The 20,348-nt window shown below is 41.4% G+C and overlaps 1 protein-coding gene across 1 annotated transcript in view; it reads left to right on the top strand.

The window, feature by feature from the left end:
- The window catches only part of LOC100084389 (SLX4 interacting protein), a 167,137-nt gene extending 147,037 nt beyond the window's left edge, over window positions 1–20,100 (top strand). Inside the window, 6 exon segments of the mRNA XM_039913006.1 lie at window positions 6,842–6,942; window positions 8,313–8,880; window positions 9,948–10,010; window positions 18,037–18,150; window positions 19,313–19,315; window positions 19,681–20,100. Coding sequence (XP_039768940.1) covers window positions 6,842–6,942; window positions 8,313–8,880; window positions 9,948–10,010; window positions 18,037–18,150; window positions 19,313–19,315; window positions 19,681–20,100 — 1,269 coding nt within the window.
- Window positions 20,101–20,348: the final 248 nt, after the last annotated feature.

Here is a 20,348-nt window from a genome sequence, read left to right as displayed (position 1 = left end):
TATACTTTAAAGCTTTAAATACTAAAAGAAGTATACCTTCTTTTAAAGGTTGGACATTTCCTGGGACAGATTTATTTGAATCTGTGATAGAGAACCATACATCTCTAAGGTGCAACAGTAATGTTTCAAGTAAATGTGAAGCTGCCATTGAGGATAAACCATGTTAACAAAAATAGGACAATCTTTTTACCTAGATTTTACGTTGACTACATTCTGAATGGAGGCTCACTTTGTATGCATAATATAACTCTAGATTACATAGGTAGTCTAGTGAGGACCTTGGTGACTTTGGGAACAATATATAGGCCACACTTAGTGAGAAACTGGATTTGAAAAGGGAAGAAAATGGCAAGACACGCTTTCCTGAATGAGGGTGACTTAAATACCGTTAGTGACAGGCTTTCTCATATTCTTCTGCAGTCAGCACTCCCAACATCATAATTTTTTACATTTTCCTTTCGAGAGCTTAAAACCCTTTCTTGAAAATTATCTCCACGAGCCCTCAGCCGTACCCAAGGACAGGTATTATTTTCATTTTGCCTATTCCGAAACAGGCACAGAGGACGTCTTTGACTTGCTAAAGTGACCCAGCTAATAAGTGATGCAGACAAATTACAAGCTCGGAATGGTACATAAAAATCAAGCTTCAAGGAAATTAGGAGGGAAAGCGAAACTAACTGCAGACCACCCAGCTAACCTCCTCCTCGACAATTCCAAGTACACTAGCAGCCAAGATGCTTTCCACTAACTCCTTCCCTGTGGGAGAAGGAGGTGCAACCGCTTCCCTAAAGTGGGTAAAAGATGGAAGGCAGCAGGCTGACTCAGAATCCCCTTCCCATGGGTGAGTGAGGTTCCGGTACCTCCCACCCACTCTAACCCTACTCTAGAGTTCAGACTCTGGCCTTGCCCATTTTGACCGTGACTCTCTCAGCCTCTTCAATTACTTTGCTTTTAGGCTAAAATTCGCTAAAACTCTTTCCTGTCTTCTTCCAACCCCACGATTGCGAAATTGGCTAGGATGCATTTATATGGGAAGATGTATCCTTCTGAAAATAATCATTTTGTATATTAAAACATTTTCATGAGTTTGACAGCAAATTAAAACTGAAGGTAAGACCTTGATCCTTTATTCCAGTCTTGATAGCTCTGTAAATCAAGTCGTACCTCAGTTGACAATGCCACCATCCACCCAGTCTCTCAATCCCACAATCGTGGCATTATCCTTGACTCCTCTCCCTCTTCACTTAATCAGTGGTAGCGCTTGAGAGAGTACAGTAAAGATGATAGACCCCATCTTTCAACCCTGACAGTCAATCAATTAATCATATTTATTGAGCGCTGAGTGTGGAGCACTGTTCTAAGCACTTGGGGAGCAGCAAGGTAGAGTGGATAGAGCACAGTCCTGGAAGTCAGAAGGTCATAGGTTCTAATCCCAGATCCCCCACATGCCTGCTGTGAGACCTTGGGCAAGTCACTTCACTTCTCTGTGCCTCAGTTCTCTCATCTGTAAAATGGAGATTGAGACTGCAAGCCCCTCATGGGAGAGAGAATGTGTCCAACCCGATCTGCTTGTATCCATCCCAGCTTTTAGGACAGTGCTTGGCACGTAGTAAGTACTTAACAAATACAGTGATGATGATGATTGTTATTATTATTATTACTACAATATAACAGACACATTCCCTGCTCACAACCTCTGTCACTAAATCCTGTCAGTTATCCACAACATTTCCAGAGTTCCCTTCCTCTCCACCCAAATAGCTCCCATTTGGTTTTGGCCCTTGTAATGTCCTATCCTGACAACTGTCTCCAGTCTCTCCCCTCTCCAGTCAATACTTCACTCTTCTGCCTGGATCTTCGAATGGTGACCCATTCCTCCCTGAGTCAAATATAACTTCCTGGTCATTGGGTTTCACATGTTCAGTCATCTCTCTCCCTCTTACTTATTCACTCTTTTCTCCCACCCAGCTAGCACTTTTCAATCCTCTCGAGCCAACCTATTTACTGTAATTTGTTCTCATCTCTCCCACCATGGAATGCTTGCTCACTCTCTCCCTCCTCCTACCTGGAGCTCTCTTCCGCTTCTTATCCAATAGACCATCACTTTCTCCATCTTCAAAGCCCTTCTGAGATCATATCTCCTCCAGGAGGTTTTCCCATAGGAATCTCTAATCTACCCAGTTTACAGTCCTCAATTGCCACATTAGCCCTTCTGTACCACCTAAACACATATGTTACTAAAACCAGAGTAATAATAATAATAATGTTGGTATTTGTTAAGCACTTACTCTGTGCAGAGCACTGTTCTAAGCGCTGGGGTAGACACAGGGTAATCAGGTTGTCCCACATGAGGCTCACAGTCTTAATCCCCATTTTACAGATGAGGTAACTGAGGCACAGAGAAGTTAAGTGACTTGCCCATAGTCACACAGTAGCATTTCTGTGCTACTTACTCTCTTGCTCTCTCTATTTGTAATCAGTGAACCAATGGAATTCATTGAGCACTTACTATGGGCAGAGCACTGCACTAAACACATCTCTGTAATGCATTTAAGTGCCTACCCGTCCCCGACAGACCATAAACTTTTGAGGACATCGATCGTTTATTCTCCCAAATATTTAGTACAGTGCTCTGCAAAAAGTAGCTGTTGAATTTATTGATTGACTGATTTAGTGCACTTTAGTTTCATACTGCGTACAGTGACTGTGTCTGTCAACTCTGTTGTATTGTACCTTCCCAAGCACTAGTAAAGTGCTCTGCACACAGTAAATACCATAGATGATGATGAGGATGATGATGGTGAACTAACTTATCTATAATTATATCTATCATTACTCTTCTAAAATTTGCCTTACACATAGTGTTTGGAATATTTGGCCAGCATTTTTATGCTACTTGTAATTTATGAACATCTGATTTCAAGTACATAGGTTAACATATCCTATTTTAATATATAGTTATTGTATATACATTATGATATATTAAATTGTAATATGTACTCTTAAAATCAATCCACATGTGCACAATCCCTTTCATATTTATCTAAGGCCATATTACGTGCACAACTTTTACTATTAATGTATATTTACAAAATGTTACATAATTGAAAATTTACCATTTTGGATCAGGTGGTTTATAACTCGGTCGTCCAAAAATCTTCTTTAAAGTATTTTATCTTAGGGCAAAAATCCTGAATATCACGTGTGTACTCGTTTAAATACTCTTTTGATATTTTTCATGGCATTTTCTGGGCCTCAGACTTCTTGGTCCTTTCCAAACTTAATATCTGAAGACAGAAAATTTAAATTTATGGGACTTATCATTAACTTTCAAGTCCTTCCCCAGGAAGGACCAACCAAACCAACGAAAGGAAAATGTAAGGCCGTTCTGAGTGATTCTTAGTGTTTAATTCTTCTGCTATTTCCCTAGCTTCAGTTTTCAGGAAAAATACCCAAGTTTTTAACTCAGTTTGCTTGCCTCCGCCCCGAGGCTGGAGAGGAATGAGAAAATAAAGTGGATGCCCACAGTAGGTGCTCAATAAATGCCATTATTTGATTGATTGGGTCCAGGCTACCCTTGCAGTGCTGCTGTCACATAATAATAATAATTATAGTACTTGTTAAGTGCTTACTATGTGCTGAGCACTGTTCTAAGCACCGGGGTAGTTATAAGTAATCAGGTAGAAAGAGTTTATGCAGTCATAATGGCCTCCATGAGCCGCTGGGGCTCCTGTGCTGGTTTAAACTCAACCGCTCGTCCTCCTTCCCACCTGTTGGCACATCTAGGCCACCAGCTGGTCATACCCCTTCCCTACTAGCCTTAACCCAACTTGAAATGAGGGTGGGGGAGCATTAGTGACCCTCCCTATCAGCTCAAACCATGCCAGATTTTCAGAAGACCTGATCTAACTTCAAGGCCAGCTGGGCTAGGACTCTGTAGACCAGGGCAAATCCATTCAAAGCTGCTCCAATCAATCAATCAGTCCTATTTATTTGAGCACTTACTATATGCAGAGCATTGTATTAGAGGATAGAAGAAGGTGGGGAGCAAGCCTATCCTAAGCAGTGGCCATTTTCTGAGTATTTACCTCTTTTTTAAAAACTTAGCCCCACAAATCTGTGAAAGTTCAACATCATAAATAGATAAACTCACTTGAAGGTGTGCATTCTTTAAGTCTTATATATCGGTAATACCCAGCACTTATCCACTCTCCTTTAGGAAGTTGTTTTCTTCTCATCAGACCCAGATAGGAAAAACTATGGTTATGCAAACGGATGTGGTATTTATAACCTGGGAGGCATGCGTGATGCACCGCCTAATAGTTTTGCCTCAAGATAAGTCTTAACTAATCGAGTTGTGAATTGGCTTTTGATGCCAGGTGCTAGTTGCCCTATAACTCAGGGCTGTGTTCCCTGTTCAGAACCTTTGAAAACCGCGTTCACAGGTAATGACATCTCTCTCAACCCAATCTGGGAGGCCCTCTAGGCTGAGATTTAATGACAAAAAGGAGTGAATTGAACCTAGAAATGTAAGAATAAAAGATTTGTAATGAGACTTGACAGTTCAAGGGCTTAGAGAAGCATTCTAATCTTTTTTTTGCCCACCCAGTCTCTATACAAATGTAAATATGTCTGTCTTGAACAATTTGCCAAGAAATGTGGTTTTAATTTGTTAGCGGGAGACCCCACCTCCCCTGCAGCCTGCCCCACTCTGGTGGGTTTTTTTGTTTTTTTTTTAACAATAAGTCACAGGTTTGGCAGTGTTCGGACATTTTCCTCAGCCATAGTGTCCCTATTTCTCTGCTTTCCTTTTAATACTTAGAACAATTTTTTTCATTGTTTTTCTGCCTCCGAAATGTGGGATGAGAGCAGATTAAATGAGGCTTCAAGTTCCCATAGGAAATAAATGATGTTTCAAAGCCTACGGTTTCTAATAAAACAATATGAAGTAAATGATTGAGCCTAATGTGGAATATAAAGAAAGTGTCACCAATAATGGTGTAATGTCATAGATGTTGTATGCGGTGTCAATTGTTGTTATTTATGACTCTTCTGCCTTCTATTGTGGACTTCTTCCAGCCTTAGGGAATTTACATCATTCCTAATAGCAAAAGGCTCTGTGGTTCCCACAGAGTCGTTCAAAGACTGACTCATACCCCTTATGTTAATTGTTCAGCTCTGAAAATACAGCACTTACAGGGTGTGGCTCTAAGGGAAAATCTACTCTACTTACAGGGCATGTTCAGAAGTGTTTCACATATAAATCTTTCTTTTTTCAGGGCCTTAACCCTTTTCTCTCAATGGCCCTGTTTTTAAGAACCAAATCAGACAGGACAGAAGCCTTGGTGACCAGTTTCAACAGCCCTAAATCCCTGGCTTGGCTGGAAATAGTGAAGGTCCAATGAAGGACTCCAGGTGCCCCTCCAGCAAGAACGCTGAGGTGGTCCAGGAGCCCATCCGGCCCCCAGATGGGCCCTCTAGGCCAGATCTCTGCCCTGGGGCCAAGGGAAGGATTTGGCGATGAGAGAAATACTGGCCGGGTCACAGCAGTCTGCAGCGGTGCCAAACCAGTCGGCCGTGAGATTTGGAGGTCAAGGAACGTGGGCAGTAAAAGTGGAGATCGCTAGTCCAGACTGGAACATTGAGCAGGAACAGTTGAGGCCAAGTTGAAGGACCTTCTCCAGGCCCTCAAAGACCTCCCCATCTCCCCTCTCTCGTCCCCTTGGACCAGAGCTGAAACAGATCTCTGGAGTGGTGCAGATGTCCTCCGCTGCTTGAGGCCTCCAAACTGGCTCTGATCTCTGGACGGTTTTTACAAGTGAATGTGGCCATCCTGGCGGTTTGTGATAACTGACAGCATCTGTCTGCAGTAAAGACAAGTGGGCAGAGGAGGAGAAACATACACAACATCTGTCCAATCTAATCCAGCCTGTTATGCTATTGCCTTTTTTTTTTAACCAAGCACTTTAGTTGGCTCCGTGTTTGTTTGAAGACAACTCCAAGCCCAACATCCATGTAAAATTCTTTCCCAAAGCAATTCCCTATGATAATCAAATGACCGAAAAAAAAACCCAAAACAAAAAGCAATCACTTCAAGGTACAGAATTTTTGTCACAGGAAATGTGTCGTTTGTATTTGGCAGCACAAAGCCAAACGTAAAATGTTTGTGCAGGTCAGTGGAATAAACAGCAGTGCCATGTCTTAAAATTGTTTATCCTCCTTTTATTAAAGAAAATTAGGTGCTACTCTTAGTTAGAGACTAAAGGAATTCCCAATTGGCTCTGTAGTAGCCAAGGATCACAAGCCCCTCTCTTTAAAAATGCTAGTATTGTTTTAACCCTTACCGTCCTATAAAATGTACCAAGAGATACTTTTTGCATCTTTGTCAGTAGGAAAATGTAGAGCATTCTTCAGAGACTAAGGGTATAGACCACTGCGCCACTAAGTCTCTGCAGAAGAAAAAAAACACTGAAAATACACACTGCTGTCTGCTGCAGAGATTCCTGGCATTTGTCACAGTTTAAGCCACAGAGATGTCAGCTCTTCGCCAACAGTTTCCTCAGATGGTTTGGAATCTACATCCTTTACATTACATTCTTGTTTGTTTGTGGGATATATTAACGTATGAAATATGTGCAGGGGGAATCTGCGAGAAGAGCAGACTGACTAAGGAGTCCTAGGTAGAACACTGAAAAAATGTTATGCTAAACTGCTTCGTTGTGTCTCTTTTGCAGGGTGGGGGGAATCTGTGCACCAGGGCATTTAAAAAAAACCAAGCTTCTTTTGGATGATGCTCAGTTTAATAGGTTACTTTTAAAGTCTTTGTTTTCTCATGGAGTAGAAAGAAAAGCCTTCCAGTGGGATATCTGATTATTTTGCTGAGTCTGCAGAGAATCAGCTTCCTCCTATTGCACAGCACAGGCAGGCAACCCTAAAAGAAATGTAGGTTCACTTTTTTCTTTTTCGGAAGGGAACACGGGGGAGTGAATTGCTGCTAAGTATGTCCATAATATGTAGTCTACCACAGGAAATGAAGTGGCCAGTGGTCTGAAAACTGAGTGGGAATTCTAGTTCTGGCATCTTTGGCCGTGAGCTAAGTCACTCAGCTCTTCTTTCCTGTGCTTTGGTTGCACACATGCTCACTTGCTCTCTCTCCCTCCCCCCCACCCTTGTTCTCTCTCTTCTCCCTCTTGTTCCCTCTCTCCTCTCTTTCCATTAAAGGGAAATAGTACTTACTTCACAGGGGTGTTGCAAGAATTAATTAATTATTGTTTGTCAGACTCTTTGAAGATAAAAAGTGCTGGGTGGCATTGTTATTCGCTTTGCTTCATACTGCACAAAGGGTTACACTAGTCCTATTTGAAAAACTTAAATACGAGTCCTTTTGGAAGACTGTTTCTATATGAATATATCTTTTATAATCCCAATGCTCCAGATAGCAATAGAAAGAACAAAAAAAATATATTCCAGACGACTCATAAGCCAAGATAAATATTGCAGCTGTGATTTTTTGAGTTTTGGTGGTTTGAAAAATTTCTTGCCATTCACAAGCCTGCAAAATATGATGCTCAAGTCAACATGTTTGTTTTTTAAAGCCTACAAGCGCAGCTTCTGAACTGCCACTTAGAGTTAATTTTATAGCCTCTGAGAAGTTTACATTGTATGAAACATGTTCTGTCGAAAAGGTGTTTATATATTGACACTCTACCGTGGCTCCTATGATTTTACTTTCTTTCCTTTAATGCTTTTTGGAAATTCTTCTAAGTCATTTCGAGTTATATTACCTCAGTTCTTCCCCCGAAAAGTTGATGAAAAGGCTTGATATCAGCTGAGTGGTGATTAAATTTAAGTAATACCTTGAAATGTCCTGGGAAAAATTCCAGAAAAACATTCTATACTAGAGAATAGAAATTGTGTGTGTGTGTGTGTGTGTGTGTGTGTACAGTCCATGTTATATATATATATATATATGTATTACACGTTTTAGGCAGTTAGTCCTGAAAGAAATTCAATATACCATGCTTAGGCAATATTGACCCTTCACATCTGTAATGAATCTAGTTCTGCCTTTTGGAATAAAACTTGAACTCTCTCATACCGCAGTCATTAATAAACAGGATTCCCTTAGTGCAGTGGAAAATCAGATGGTTAGTGCGACAACATAATGGTTGTGATTTTAACACAGCGATACTTTTTCCAGATCTAGAAATGGCTTAATAGTCTGATCAAGAATTTGTGACAGGTATGGAGCAAACTGTGAAGAACCATGCCTTCATCTATTTTACCGTTTTAAAAATCCTGTTTTGTTTTAGGGTGAAGAGGACTGAAACAAAGAACTGTACCATAAGCAAACCTCAAACCAACAAAAATCCCATGAACACATATCTTGGCTCATTCAACTCCTAGACATAGAGCAGGAAGGCTGAATGTCAAGCGTCTCCTGGTCTTGAGTCTGAAGCAAATTGTAGGAGTACAGGACAACCGAAAAATGGCATAAATACAGCTGAGAGCAACTTGGAGCTTCCTGACAAAGATTTGGAAAATGTTAATCAGACACAGCCAGAAGGTGCAAGCCGCCAGCAAAAACCTCATTCGGGGGAGCAGTTAAAGACAAGACTTCTGAGCAGAAACCCTCCTTGTAGCTGTGAGTCAGCATCACCAAGTCCAAAACAGAGTCAAAAACCGACTCAAACTCCATGCAAACGAAAGAGACGTGGTTCCGAGGGAAACCTCGACCATCGCAAGAAAGCGTCTTTTGGAAAGGATCAATTAGTGTCAGGACGGGAAGCGGTAAAAGAGAATAACACTGAATCCTACATGCCAGCTTTGGAGTTGTCAAATCCTGTGTTGTTTTTGAAGCAAGAACTTGGCAAAAGTCATGTCAGATGGAGAATTACAAGCTTTGGGAAAACTCCCCTTGAGACATCTTTTTGTGAAAAATAATCAAGAGCAAACACATCAATCCAGCCCAGCTTCAGACCCTGAAAAATTAGCCATAATGCCCAAATTCACTCCTTTAGAAATGGACTGCTGCCCTTCAGAACAACTCATCCAAAAAGGGAAGAAGAAGCCCAAAAGAGGCCCAGAAAATTAAGACTAAAGAGGGTTAAAGAGTCTTAATGTGTGGCACAGTTAAGTGCTGTATGAAGACCAAGGTATTTCTGACAGCTGTATCCATAATGTTCTTCAGTAAATTGTTCAAGTAGTGGAAAATTAAAATCAGCATCTTAATTGTTTGTCTCCATGACTAACCCAGTTGTGAAAGGCATTTAATAAAGTAACCAAATGATTGTCAGACACATCTGAATTTATGTCAGTTGACATGTGAACATTATGTAAACTCCTTAAGGGCAGAGTCATGTCTACTTAGTCTCTTGTACTTACCCGAGCACTTAGTACAGTACTGTTTACACAGTTGATGCTCCGTACATGCTGTTGATTGACAGAGGTACTAGTCTCTAGTGTCACCGGAGCAACTTTAGAGTAAGGATTCTAGAGCTCTTAGCTGAAGAAGACCAGAGACCACCCGCTTTGGTAAGCCCATTTCTATACCGCTGGGGTTGGGTTCTTGCAAATCTCTAATCGGTCATTATTGATATTGAGTATTATTAATCTCCAATCGGTATTATTGATTGAGTGCTTATTGGGTGCAGAGTACTGTACTAAGTGCTTGGGAGAGTTCATTATAACAGAGTTGGTAGACATGTTCCCTTGCCCACGAACCTACAGACTAGAGAGAGTTTACAGTCGAGCGGAAACCGTACACTCTTATGCTCACTTTTCCAGCATCTCAGTGTGCCTTTTCCACACAGGTCCATGTTGTTAGGCAAACGTGCCCTCATTCTCTATGATTTAGTCCAAAGGTTCAGTGAAAGCACATTATGGCAGAACTGAGAATTACCTCCCAACCTTTCCCCCATTCTCCTGGTTTCCATTTCGTTGGGCAGTTTGGCCTTCTGAAAAATCAAGACAAGGGCAGTAGCATAACCAAGGCCCTGGCTGAAGTTGTGGTATCACTATCTGGAGTTAACACCCGCTTTCCTGACTTTGATGAACCACTCTGCCTCCAATCAGTTTAAAATATGGGGAAAAGGATGTTCCTATGACCGCAAAATGGCAACTATTTTCTGCCTTTAACCTATCACCAGTTCCTTCCCCCAAAACCTCAAGGAAAGTTTGGAGGAAGGCTCAAATGGTCGTGGCATTCTTTGCTGCTGCCACAGTCTTTAGCAGGGCTCCACCTGCAGGGTCATCAGTTGCTGCCCCCTTGGCATTAGGGGATGCTGGGTTTTACCATAATCCCATTTAAAATCAGAGGTTTTGGGCCTAGGGAAGATCTCAATGTTTCATTTGTAGCTGAATTCTGAGCTCCCAACATATAGTTGGCATGCTTGAGAAGCTGTGTGCCCTAGTGGAAAGACCATGGACTGCGGAGTCGGAGGACCTGGGTTCTAATTCCTACTCTGCCACTTGCCTGCTTTGAGACCTCGAGCAAGTCACTTATTTCTGTGTCTCAATTTCTTCATCTGTAAAATGGGGATTCAATATTTGTTCCCCATCATATTTAAACTGTGAGTCCCTTGTGGAATAGGGACTGTGTCCAACCTGATTAATCTGTATGGGCCCCAGTGCTTAGTTCAGTGTTTGGCACATAGTAAGCATGTTTTTATGCTAAATGCTTACTATGTGCCAGGCACTGTCCTAAACACTGGGGTAGATACAGGTTATTCAGGTTGGACAGAGTCCTTGCCCCGCATAGGGCTCACAGTCTTAATCCCCATTTTACATATGAGGTAACTGAGGCCCAGAGAAGTTAAGTGACTTGTCCAAGGTCACCCAGCAGACAAGTGGCAAAGGTAGGATTAGAACCCAGGAACTTCTGACTCCCAGGCCGGTGCTCTATCCACTAGGCCAAGCACTTAACAAACACAATAATAATAATAATAATGTTATTGTTGCTAATGATAATAATAATAGAATGCATTCTGCCTAGGGGACCTGCATTCTATTATTATGCCATTCCCTAAGACTGCATAGCGTATATTTTAAGTTCATAACATTCAAAATGTATATTTGGGGCCATCTGTTACAAAGATTGCTTTTCAGCGGAGGGATGCGGGTCAGGCAGATTTCCGTCTAGTTAAATTCAGCAGTTCAGGGATGCTATACAATGTTCCTCTGCTATTGCCCATAAAAGTGTTCATTTTAAGGACAGGTTAAGGTTGTACTTCTGTCGGACTCTGCTGGGAACAGAGAGTTAGCTGCTACCCTCACCTTCCAACTACTCCCGTTTGTGGCAGGACAGGCACCGTTGCCTTGGAAGCCACTGTATGTCAGGAGTGATTCTCTCCTCAAATCTGGAGTACGTATGAGAAGTAGTATGGTCTGATTGTCTACACCGCTACTTCCACTTCCTCTCCTCCAACTCTCTCCTCTCCCCGGTCCAGTCTGGCTTCCGCCGCCTTCACTCCACGGAAACTGCTCTCTCTAATGACTTCTTCCTTCCAACAGCCTCTACTCCGTTCTAATCCTCCTTGACCTCTCATCTGCTTTCGACACTGTGGACCACCATATTCTCTTGGAAAAATCTAATCTTGGCTTTGCTGACACTGTCTTTTCTAGTTCTCCTCCTATATCTCTGGCAAGCTCTGTCTTTTTCACAGCTCCTCCTCTGCATCTCATCTTCTAACTGAGGGAGTCCCTCAAGGTTCAGTTCTGGGACCTCTTCTATTCTCCAGCTACACCCACTCCCTTGGACAACCCAATCATTCCCATGGCTTCTATTATCATCTCTATGCAGATGATTCCCAAATCTACCTCTCCAGCCCTGATCTCTCTCCCTCCTCTGCAGTGTCAGATTTCCTCCTGCCTTCAGGACCTCGCTACTCGACTGTCCTGCAGACACCTCGAACTTAAAATATCCAAAACAGAATTCATCTTCCCAACTGAACTCTGTCCTCTCCATGCATGTCTTTCCTATCTCCGTAAATGACCCCACTATCCTCCCTGTCTCACGAGCCCATAACCTTGGCATTATCCTGGATTCATCTCTCTCATTCTCTCATAGAGAAGCAGCGTGGCTCAGTGGAAAGAGCACGGGCTTTGGAGTCAGAGGTCATGAGTTCGAATCCCGGCTCGGTCACTTGTCAGCTGTGTGACTTTGGGCAAGTCGCTTAACTTTTCGGTGCCTCAGTTACCTCATCTGTAAAATGGGGATGCAGACTGTGAGCCCCACGTGGGACAACCTGATTCCCCTGTGTCTACTCCAGCGCTTAGAACAGTGCTTGGCACATAGTAAGCGCTTAACAAATACCAACATTATTATTATTATTATTCAACCCATATATTCAATCTGTCACCAAATCCTGTCGGTTCAACCTTCACAGCATTTCTAAAATCCGCCCTTTCCTCTCCATCCAAACTGCTGACCATGTTAATGCCAGCATTTATCCTATCCTGTCTTGTCTACTGCATCAGCCTCCTTGCTGACCTGCCTGCCTCCTGTCTCTCTCTACTCAAATTTTAACTTTACTCTGCCGTCCAGGTCATTTTTCTAAAAAAAGTTCAGTCCTCATCTCCCCACTCCCACCTCCACATGAAACAGAAACTCCTTTTCACTGGCTTTAGAGCACTCAATCAGCTCACCCCCTCCTACCTTACCTCACTGATTTCCTGCTCCAACCCAGCCTGCACTCTAATGCCAATCTCCTCACTGTACCTCAGTCTCATCTACGTCGCTAACAACCCCTTGCCTACATTCACCCCTGGCCTAGAACTCCTTGCCCCTCCATATATGATAAACCACCACTTGCCTCATCTTTAAAACCCTATTAAAATTACATCTCCTCCAAGAGGTCTTCCTCAACTAAGCCCTCATTTTCCCTATCCACTCTCTTTTTTAAAAAAATTTTTATGGTAGTTGTTAAGAGCTTACTATGCACCAGCACTGTAGTAAGCGCTGGGGCAGATAGAAGATTTTCAGGTCAGCACAGTCCATGTTCCACGTGGGACTCACATAGTCTTAATTCCCATTTTACAGATGAGCTAACTGAGGTTAAAAGAAGTTAAGGTCACACAGCAGATAAGTTGCAGGGTGAGGATTAGAATCCAGGTTCTCTGACTCCCAAGGCTGTGTTCTTTCCCTGAGGCCATGCTGCTCTCTCCCTTCTGTGCTGCCTATGCACCTAGATCTGGACCCATTAAGGACTTGATAATCACCTCACCTTCAGCCCCACAGCATTAGATACATCTCTGTAAATTGTATTTTCTGTGTCCCCCTCTAGATGGTAAGCTGCTTGTGAGCAGGGAACATGTCTACCAATTCTGTTGTACTCCCCTATGCACTTAGTACAGTGCTGTACACACAGTAAGTGCTCAATAAATACCACTGATTGATTGGAGGAGTAGATGGAAGAATATCTCTCTACCTTCTCCTACTCCCAGAAGCACTTTTTCATACTCTTAAAGCTGCAGGGATTGAAGCGGAGTAAATGTTTGGTGTGTCATTTGGAAAGAAGTAGATCAAAAAAGTTTAAACCCATTTGATCACCCTGATCCTGAATTCATGATCCTATTTATGTTGGGAAATACTAAGTAACCTGGAAGTCAATGAAAGAGGAGACAACGCCAATGTAATTGTTACATTATCCAACTCACAGGGGAGAGTAAACCCTTAAACCAGAGCCACTGGAGAACATTTGGGTTATTTGTGTGTGTGTGTGTGTTTATTAAAGAGGGTGGAGCTGATACAAAGTTCTCAAGCAGCCAATGAAACAAGCAAGGTTTATAAATAAAAGCAATATTTAGACATATTTCTGGTGATTACTTCTAAGGAAAACTTGATGCATGTTGAATATTTATTATATTTGTAGGAAAAAAATCTCCCCCAGCTACCATATTGACACCAGGGCAGTAATTTACTCCTTCCCACCACCCACACGTGCAGTGGATTTGAAACTTGAGGGTGATGTAGATAAAAGTGCCAATTATTACATGTGTTTAAGGAATTTTGCCTCTAAGCATACTCTCCAGATGTCTGAAATTTATATAGATAGTTTGTTTTTTAAAGACATTGAATGAGTGGTCATTTGAACTATTTGTTGTGTGGTTTACAATAGAAAACTATTTTGCTTGTGGAGTTATAAAACTGTGTTTAGCGTCTATTGGTGAAACGTCTTTTAGTCTCAAATTAAGGATAATATAGGAGTGATGTATGTTGACACTCCATTAGTCAACTTCTGAAAAATCTGAGGATAACAAAGATTTTAGGATTGTCATAATTCTAGGACAATTAAAACAAATGTTCCCAGCTACTTTGCGCTAAATGATATAAGGAGATGCAGGGTCACAGTGAAGTTTTGAGGTAATTTTGAGGTAATTCAACTAGAATTTATAATTATATTAAGCAACTTTTTAATATTACAGTTCACAAAAACTCCAGATTAATTTGTGCTTTCTAATGTCAATGTATTTTTTTTAATATTATTGGGAAAAATATCCCTTATCTGTAGTTTTCTCATAGTTAAATTTCTTAGTCAAAGTGAAGTATCTTCTAAATACTTTTACTGTATCCCATTTGAGGGTGGGGATACCGTGTTTGGAAAATTATTTGTGGATGATTAAATATTTAAATTTTCATCCATTTAAAATAAAAGGGTATTTGGAAAATCATAAGTTCAATTTTTAGTGTAAAAAAATTAAAAGGACTATTTATTTCTCCTCTTTGGTGTTGGGGCTCTAATGGAAATAGAGTCTATTTTTGAATGGAAAGCATTAGCGTACATATTTAAGGAATAAAATCATTGTACTCTGTATACTTGTGGCCAGATTGTGAACTTGTTTATGGATCCTATTTACTTATGAGGGACTGTGGTACTTTTGGGAACTGAGGTGGCGCAGTGAAAGTGGGGAGGACCCAAGATACATTAAAAGTGAAGGTTTTTTCTGAATTTTGTTTTTAAGATCAGGTTTATCGGTACTTCCGTGAGAACAGTGGTCCTGTGTATTTTAGATACACAAATATTTGGATATTTCACTTCAGTTGTGAATGGCTAGTTCCAGCACAAAACTCTAAATTACAGCACTTGTGAATTAATCAGAAACTTTCTGATAGATAATAACCCTTGATCCAACATGTATTGACTTGAGTATAGAAATCACTTTAATTTCTTGTTTCCAGTTTTGTGGAGGTGCTTATGCCTCATTCATCAAGGCAAGAGAATTCATTCCTTGTTACTAAAACTCTGATGAACTCTAGCATGTTTGAGCAAGCAGAGAATCAAATTTGAGATTATTTCATTTTCTTAAATAGTCTAAAGCCTGCTTTCATACAAAATAAATTAAAAGTTGTAAAATGCAATTAATTCAACCAATTATTGAAGTTCAGAAATCTGACCGCATATGTATCATCACATATTATGATTCAAGGTATAATTAAATGCTCAGTGAAATCTGAAGCAGACTCCCTCTAATTTAGTTTCTATCTTAATTTAACAAGATAGAAAACATTTACAAATAAATGTCAACATATAGTTTTACAGAGGGAGACTTGAATAAATGAAATCATTATCCATAATTGTCTGGAAGCACTTACTGCTGTATTTAGACATGTTCTAGTAAGCTTTATTATGTTTCATTCTATTACCACGCATCACCATTTGATTTCAGGTGAATTTCCGTTTTGAACATTGTTTCATTTTACTTTAAAACAAAATTTGCTTTTTGACTAGAGTTAGGAGGGGATAAAAATGAGTTTATCAAGTGCAGTATGATCTCTCCCCACTGTGTTATGATAATATCTCTAAAATCAGATTATAAAGCCAAATATCGTGCCGTAGTAATTGCCATGAAGACCTCTGCTCTAGTTTGACTCTTTGCATTCATGGAAAATTGAAATGTGGAAAGAGACCTGCTTCGGATGTGATAACTGAAATACTACTGGCCATAATATGGTATTTGTTGAGTGCTTACTATATGCCAAGCACTGTTCTAAGTGCTGAGGTAGATACAAGGTAATCAGGTTGTCCCACATGGGGCTCACAGTCTTAATCCCTATTTTACAGATGAGATAACTGAGACACAGAGAATGTGACAGAAACTGGATTTTTTTGTGTTTAAAAAAGTCAAATTGACTTGAAGTTGTTCTTATCTTGAAGCAGTGTTTCAATCAAAATAGTAAATGAACCCTGGAACTTCCCTGAAAGAGAAAGTACTTTTCTTATTGAACTGTTTGCTTCACATTTCAGTTTTGGGTTTGCCCAAAGTCTCTATAAGAAATGTTTAATAGTTCCTTAAGTTGAAGGGGATGTGTTTTATTATAAAATGTCTCATTTCTAAGTTTTGTAGCAATTAGCCAGTGGAGATTCTCTGCTTCTTAAGAGACTCCAGCATTCATTTTAAGAGATACTAAGATATGCCTATGTGAAATAATGGATATGCCTATGTGAAATAATCTTTGTGTGATCTGAGTGAGAGTAGGGAAAAGCATGTTTTGTTTCTTAGCATTACCTTAAGCAGAATTTGCACTGAGACCTCTTTTAGGGAAGTGGAACACAACTGCATGCACTTTATTCGATTAAAAATAGGTCTCATCTCACTATAATAATCCTACCTATATGACTCCCTCGGGAACATTTCATTTTAGAATTGAGGATTCATCCATTCAATTCATTCAGTCGTATTTATTGAGTGCTTACTGTGTGCAGAGCACTGTACTAAGCACTTGGGAAGTACAATTCAGCAATAGAGACAATCCCTGCCCATACCAGGCTCACAGTCTAGAGGGGGAAGGCAGACATCAAAACAAGTAAACAGGCATCAATATAAATAAATAGAATTATAGATATATATTCACATCGAAACAAGTAAACAGACATCAATATATTGAAATTGCAACTCTGTGAATGAAATATCCCTTCCCTAAGCGGCTTGTGAGCACCACTAGATTTTGTGAAGAAATAAGTGAAAAGCAAAGGTGCTTCATAATTTGCCTATTTGTTAATTCACAAGGGTCAAATTGGCAGGCACAAGTCTAGAGACTCAGAAGAGTCCATTCTTTCTTTCTTCAGAAGTATAGAGTCAGCAAGGCCTAGTGGAAGGAGTGTGAGCCTGGGAGTCAAAGGGCTTGGGTTCTAATCTTGACTCTGCCACTTGCCTCTGCTGTGTGAGCTTGGGCGAGTCACGTAACTTCTCTGTGCCTGTTTCCTCAACATTGGGTTTAAATACCTCTTCTCCCTCCTTCTTACTCTGCGAGTGACTTGATTAACTTCTATTCACCCTAGTGCTGAGTACAGTGCTTGGCATGTGGTAAGTCTTAACAGATAAGACAATAATAATTATTATTATTAGTAGTAGTAATAACAGTAGTATTACTGCTGAGCCAAGGAGGTAGCAATTTATTTCATCACCTACCTGTGCCTTACTTTCTTCAGCTGTAAAATTCAAATTAATATTGGCTCGAGGAGTTAATGAAAAAGAATTTGTTAAAAACTTTGAGTTCTTTGAAAGAAAATTTGCATTAGGCAAATCAAAGAAGTGGGCCTCCCTTTGTGGGAGGGAGGGGAGAGGGCACAGGAGAAAGATGCACAGGAAGTATAATTCAGTTACATGAAAAGTCCTTTTTTTTTTTCCTAATCCCTGTCTCTGTTTAAGTCTGTTCTATCAGACCCAATTTATGCAGGAAATATGAACTAAACCTCTCATTACAAGGGGAGAGATTTATTCTTATTTTAATGAGTGAAATTTTAAATGCAACCGTGTAATTATCTGAAATTTCTATATAAACCTTTGCAGTTTGTTCTTTATCCTCAATCATGAATATCTGTAGTTGGTTATTGAAACTCAGCACAGTATTTGGCAAGTCAAGATTTTGGATTGAGTTTCTTAAAAAAAAAAAAACCTAGAGAATTTCAAATCCCCACAAAGTACCTATGAAGAGAGACTATTCCTTTATCTTTAAAATGTGATATAAAGCTTGACTAGAAATCTACAGGAAAAAAAGAGCTTTGATTGTAACCTGCAGATTTTTTTTTTTTTTAGAAAGTGCCTAGGTTATTAGCTGACATGACATTTGTTTCAGGTTTTCTCTCAGGAACTGATCCAGAAGAAAATCTCTGCAGGCTTCTGAAGTCTTCAAATCCCAGAAGGCCATGTGTATGTATGCTGGGGGAACAGCAGGCTGACCTATCCAGGGGAAAGGTCAGTCCAGCACACAAGACTAAAAAGGAAGGAAAAAAACCCAGCTCCTCAGCAGGGAGCTTGACTTGCTTGAGGGCAGAAGAGCTTTTGTAAATGAGTTCTCAGTCTCCCACGCTCTCTCACTGGCTATTTTTTTTTCAGTCCACTTTTCCGAACAACTCCTGTCTCCACCTCTCTCTCTTGCTCTCTCTCTCTCTGTCTCCCCCTCCACCTCCTCTCCCTTCATTTCCCCTCCTCCCACATCCCTTAACCCTTCCCCACTACAACTCCCGGATAGCAAGGCCGAGTCCTCTTCACACTGGACAGAGAGAGGTTATGTGTTGGCTTTTGTGGTCCCAGAGGCTCTGAATGACTTTTCTTAAAACCCTCACCACCCAATACCAAGAACTATGAGAGCTTCTTTCCAACCTCACTGTTGATATTGAGGAGAATTTAAGCCAACCTCATATATCGCTGCTGTCAGAGGAAAGAGGTAGTACAGTAAATTAGAATGACCTCCAGGCAGAATTTGGGAAACAACCATGGGTTTTGTGACTTTTCCCAGTAGGAGGAGGGGGGGTGGGAGGAGGAGGAGGAGGAGAAGAAGGCAGAGGAGGAGAAGAAGAAGGAGGAGTCTTCCCTTAATGAGACTCCAGTGAATAGAGCTTATTAAATAGGAAAACATATTTGGTTTTTACATTCCCTTTAAAATTCTTCCCTGGCAAAGCTTTCCCAAGTGTCATTCTCATGAGCCTGATGACCATAAAGAGCAGAGTGGCTCTCCGCCTGGGAAGAGGAAGACTTTAGCAGCTGGGAAAGTATTCCCAAGCTGCTCCCAAGAGGAAAGTGCCCATTCAGAGCGGGCAATAAGATTCTACGACTGGCAGCTTTCTAAATATCGCACCCGTTATCCGAGGGCAGTGGGAATATCCATCTGGGCAAACCTACTCTGTCAGATCCAAACATTTTAGCAAATGTGACGCCTTTTTTTTTTCTTTTTTCTCCTTTTAGTGATCATCTAACAAATAGAAATATACCTTTTTCCAAACTGGTATACATTTACACCCAGCTGCCCCAATTTCCTCTCCCTTCAGGAAATTGCCAGCGGGGTCTGATTTTGTTCTTCTGTTTCTTATAGGCGGTAATGGATTCTAAGACAACTTTCTTGTGTGTGGAACAGAGCTGTCTAGAAATTGAAGGCACACCAGAATCACTCAGACTGTAGAATGTAAGTGGACAAGTTCAACTCTGAAGGCTGTAGATGGGAAGCTCTAGACTGTAAGCTTGTTGTGGGCAAGGAATGTGTGTGTTTATTGTTTTATACTTTCCCAAATGCTTAGTGCAGTGCTCTGCACCCAGTAAGTGCTAAATAAATAGAATTGAATGAATGAATGTCCCTTGGGGCATGTGGAGGGAGCTTAGGACAGCGCTGGGTCATCGCGGTATCGTGCGCTCTAGAGTCGGTGATTTCAGCTACATGCTCTGAGTGGCCCCACTTGGTTCTAGGACAGTGTCGGTCATCATGGCGTCAGGTATTCGGAGTCCGGTGATTTCAGCTACATGTTCCGGATGGCTCTGTTAGGAGGTTGCTGCTGGTCAGGACTGAAATGGCTGCAGAAGCCAGTGCTCCTAGCCAAGGTGGGAAGCCGAGGCAGACCGTGGCAGCAGCAGCACGTGGTCTTTCCCGATCCCAGGGTGGAACTGGAGAGCAGTCTCCCTGGGTCCTGCAGGCTGGAGCAAAATCTGGAAGCAGCAGCAGGGGAGCTGTGTTGGATTAGGAAGGACCCCCTGCAGTGGCTCAGGTTTTCTCCCTCCCGCTGCTTTCTCCACTCAGCAGCCCCGGGACATTACTACTTCCCTGCAAATCCTGGACTACTCAGGACCACCCCCCAGCCCCGGATCGAGTGGCCCAGAGGGGCAACATGACTCCGTAGCAAAAGGAGGCTTCCTGCCACCGCTGATTCCTCTGCTAGCCTGAGGCCTGGGCAGTTGCCCTACTCACCCTCAGCTTTCTCCTTCCCTAGGCATATGGAGTTTGTTGGCCAGAGGTGCCAATCCCAAGAACATGGAGTTCTTTCAGTGTTTACAATAGCTTGGCTCTGTGCGAGCCTGCAGAGCTGAACTTGTGCCCACTTCAAAATTCAGGATAATTATGTTCATTATTATATCTTTCC

This window comes from Ornithorhynchus anatinus, chromosome 9, assembly GCF_004115215.2.
Source record: "Ornithorhynchus anatinus isolate Pmale09 chromosome 9, mOrnAna1.pri.v4, whole genome shotgun sequence".
Classification (NCBI taxonomy): Eukaryota; Metazoa; Chordata; class Mammalia; order Monotremata; family Ornithorhynchidae; genus Ornithorhynchus; species Ornithorhynchus anatinus.
This window is presented reverse-complemented; position numbering and strand designations above follow the sequence as displayed.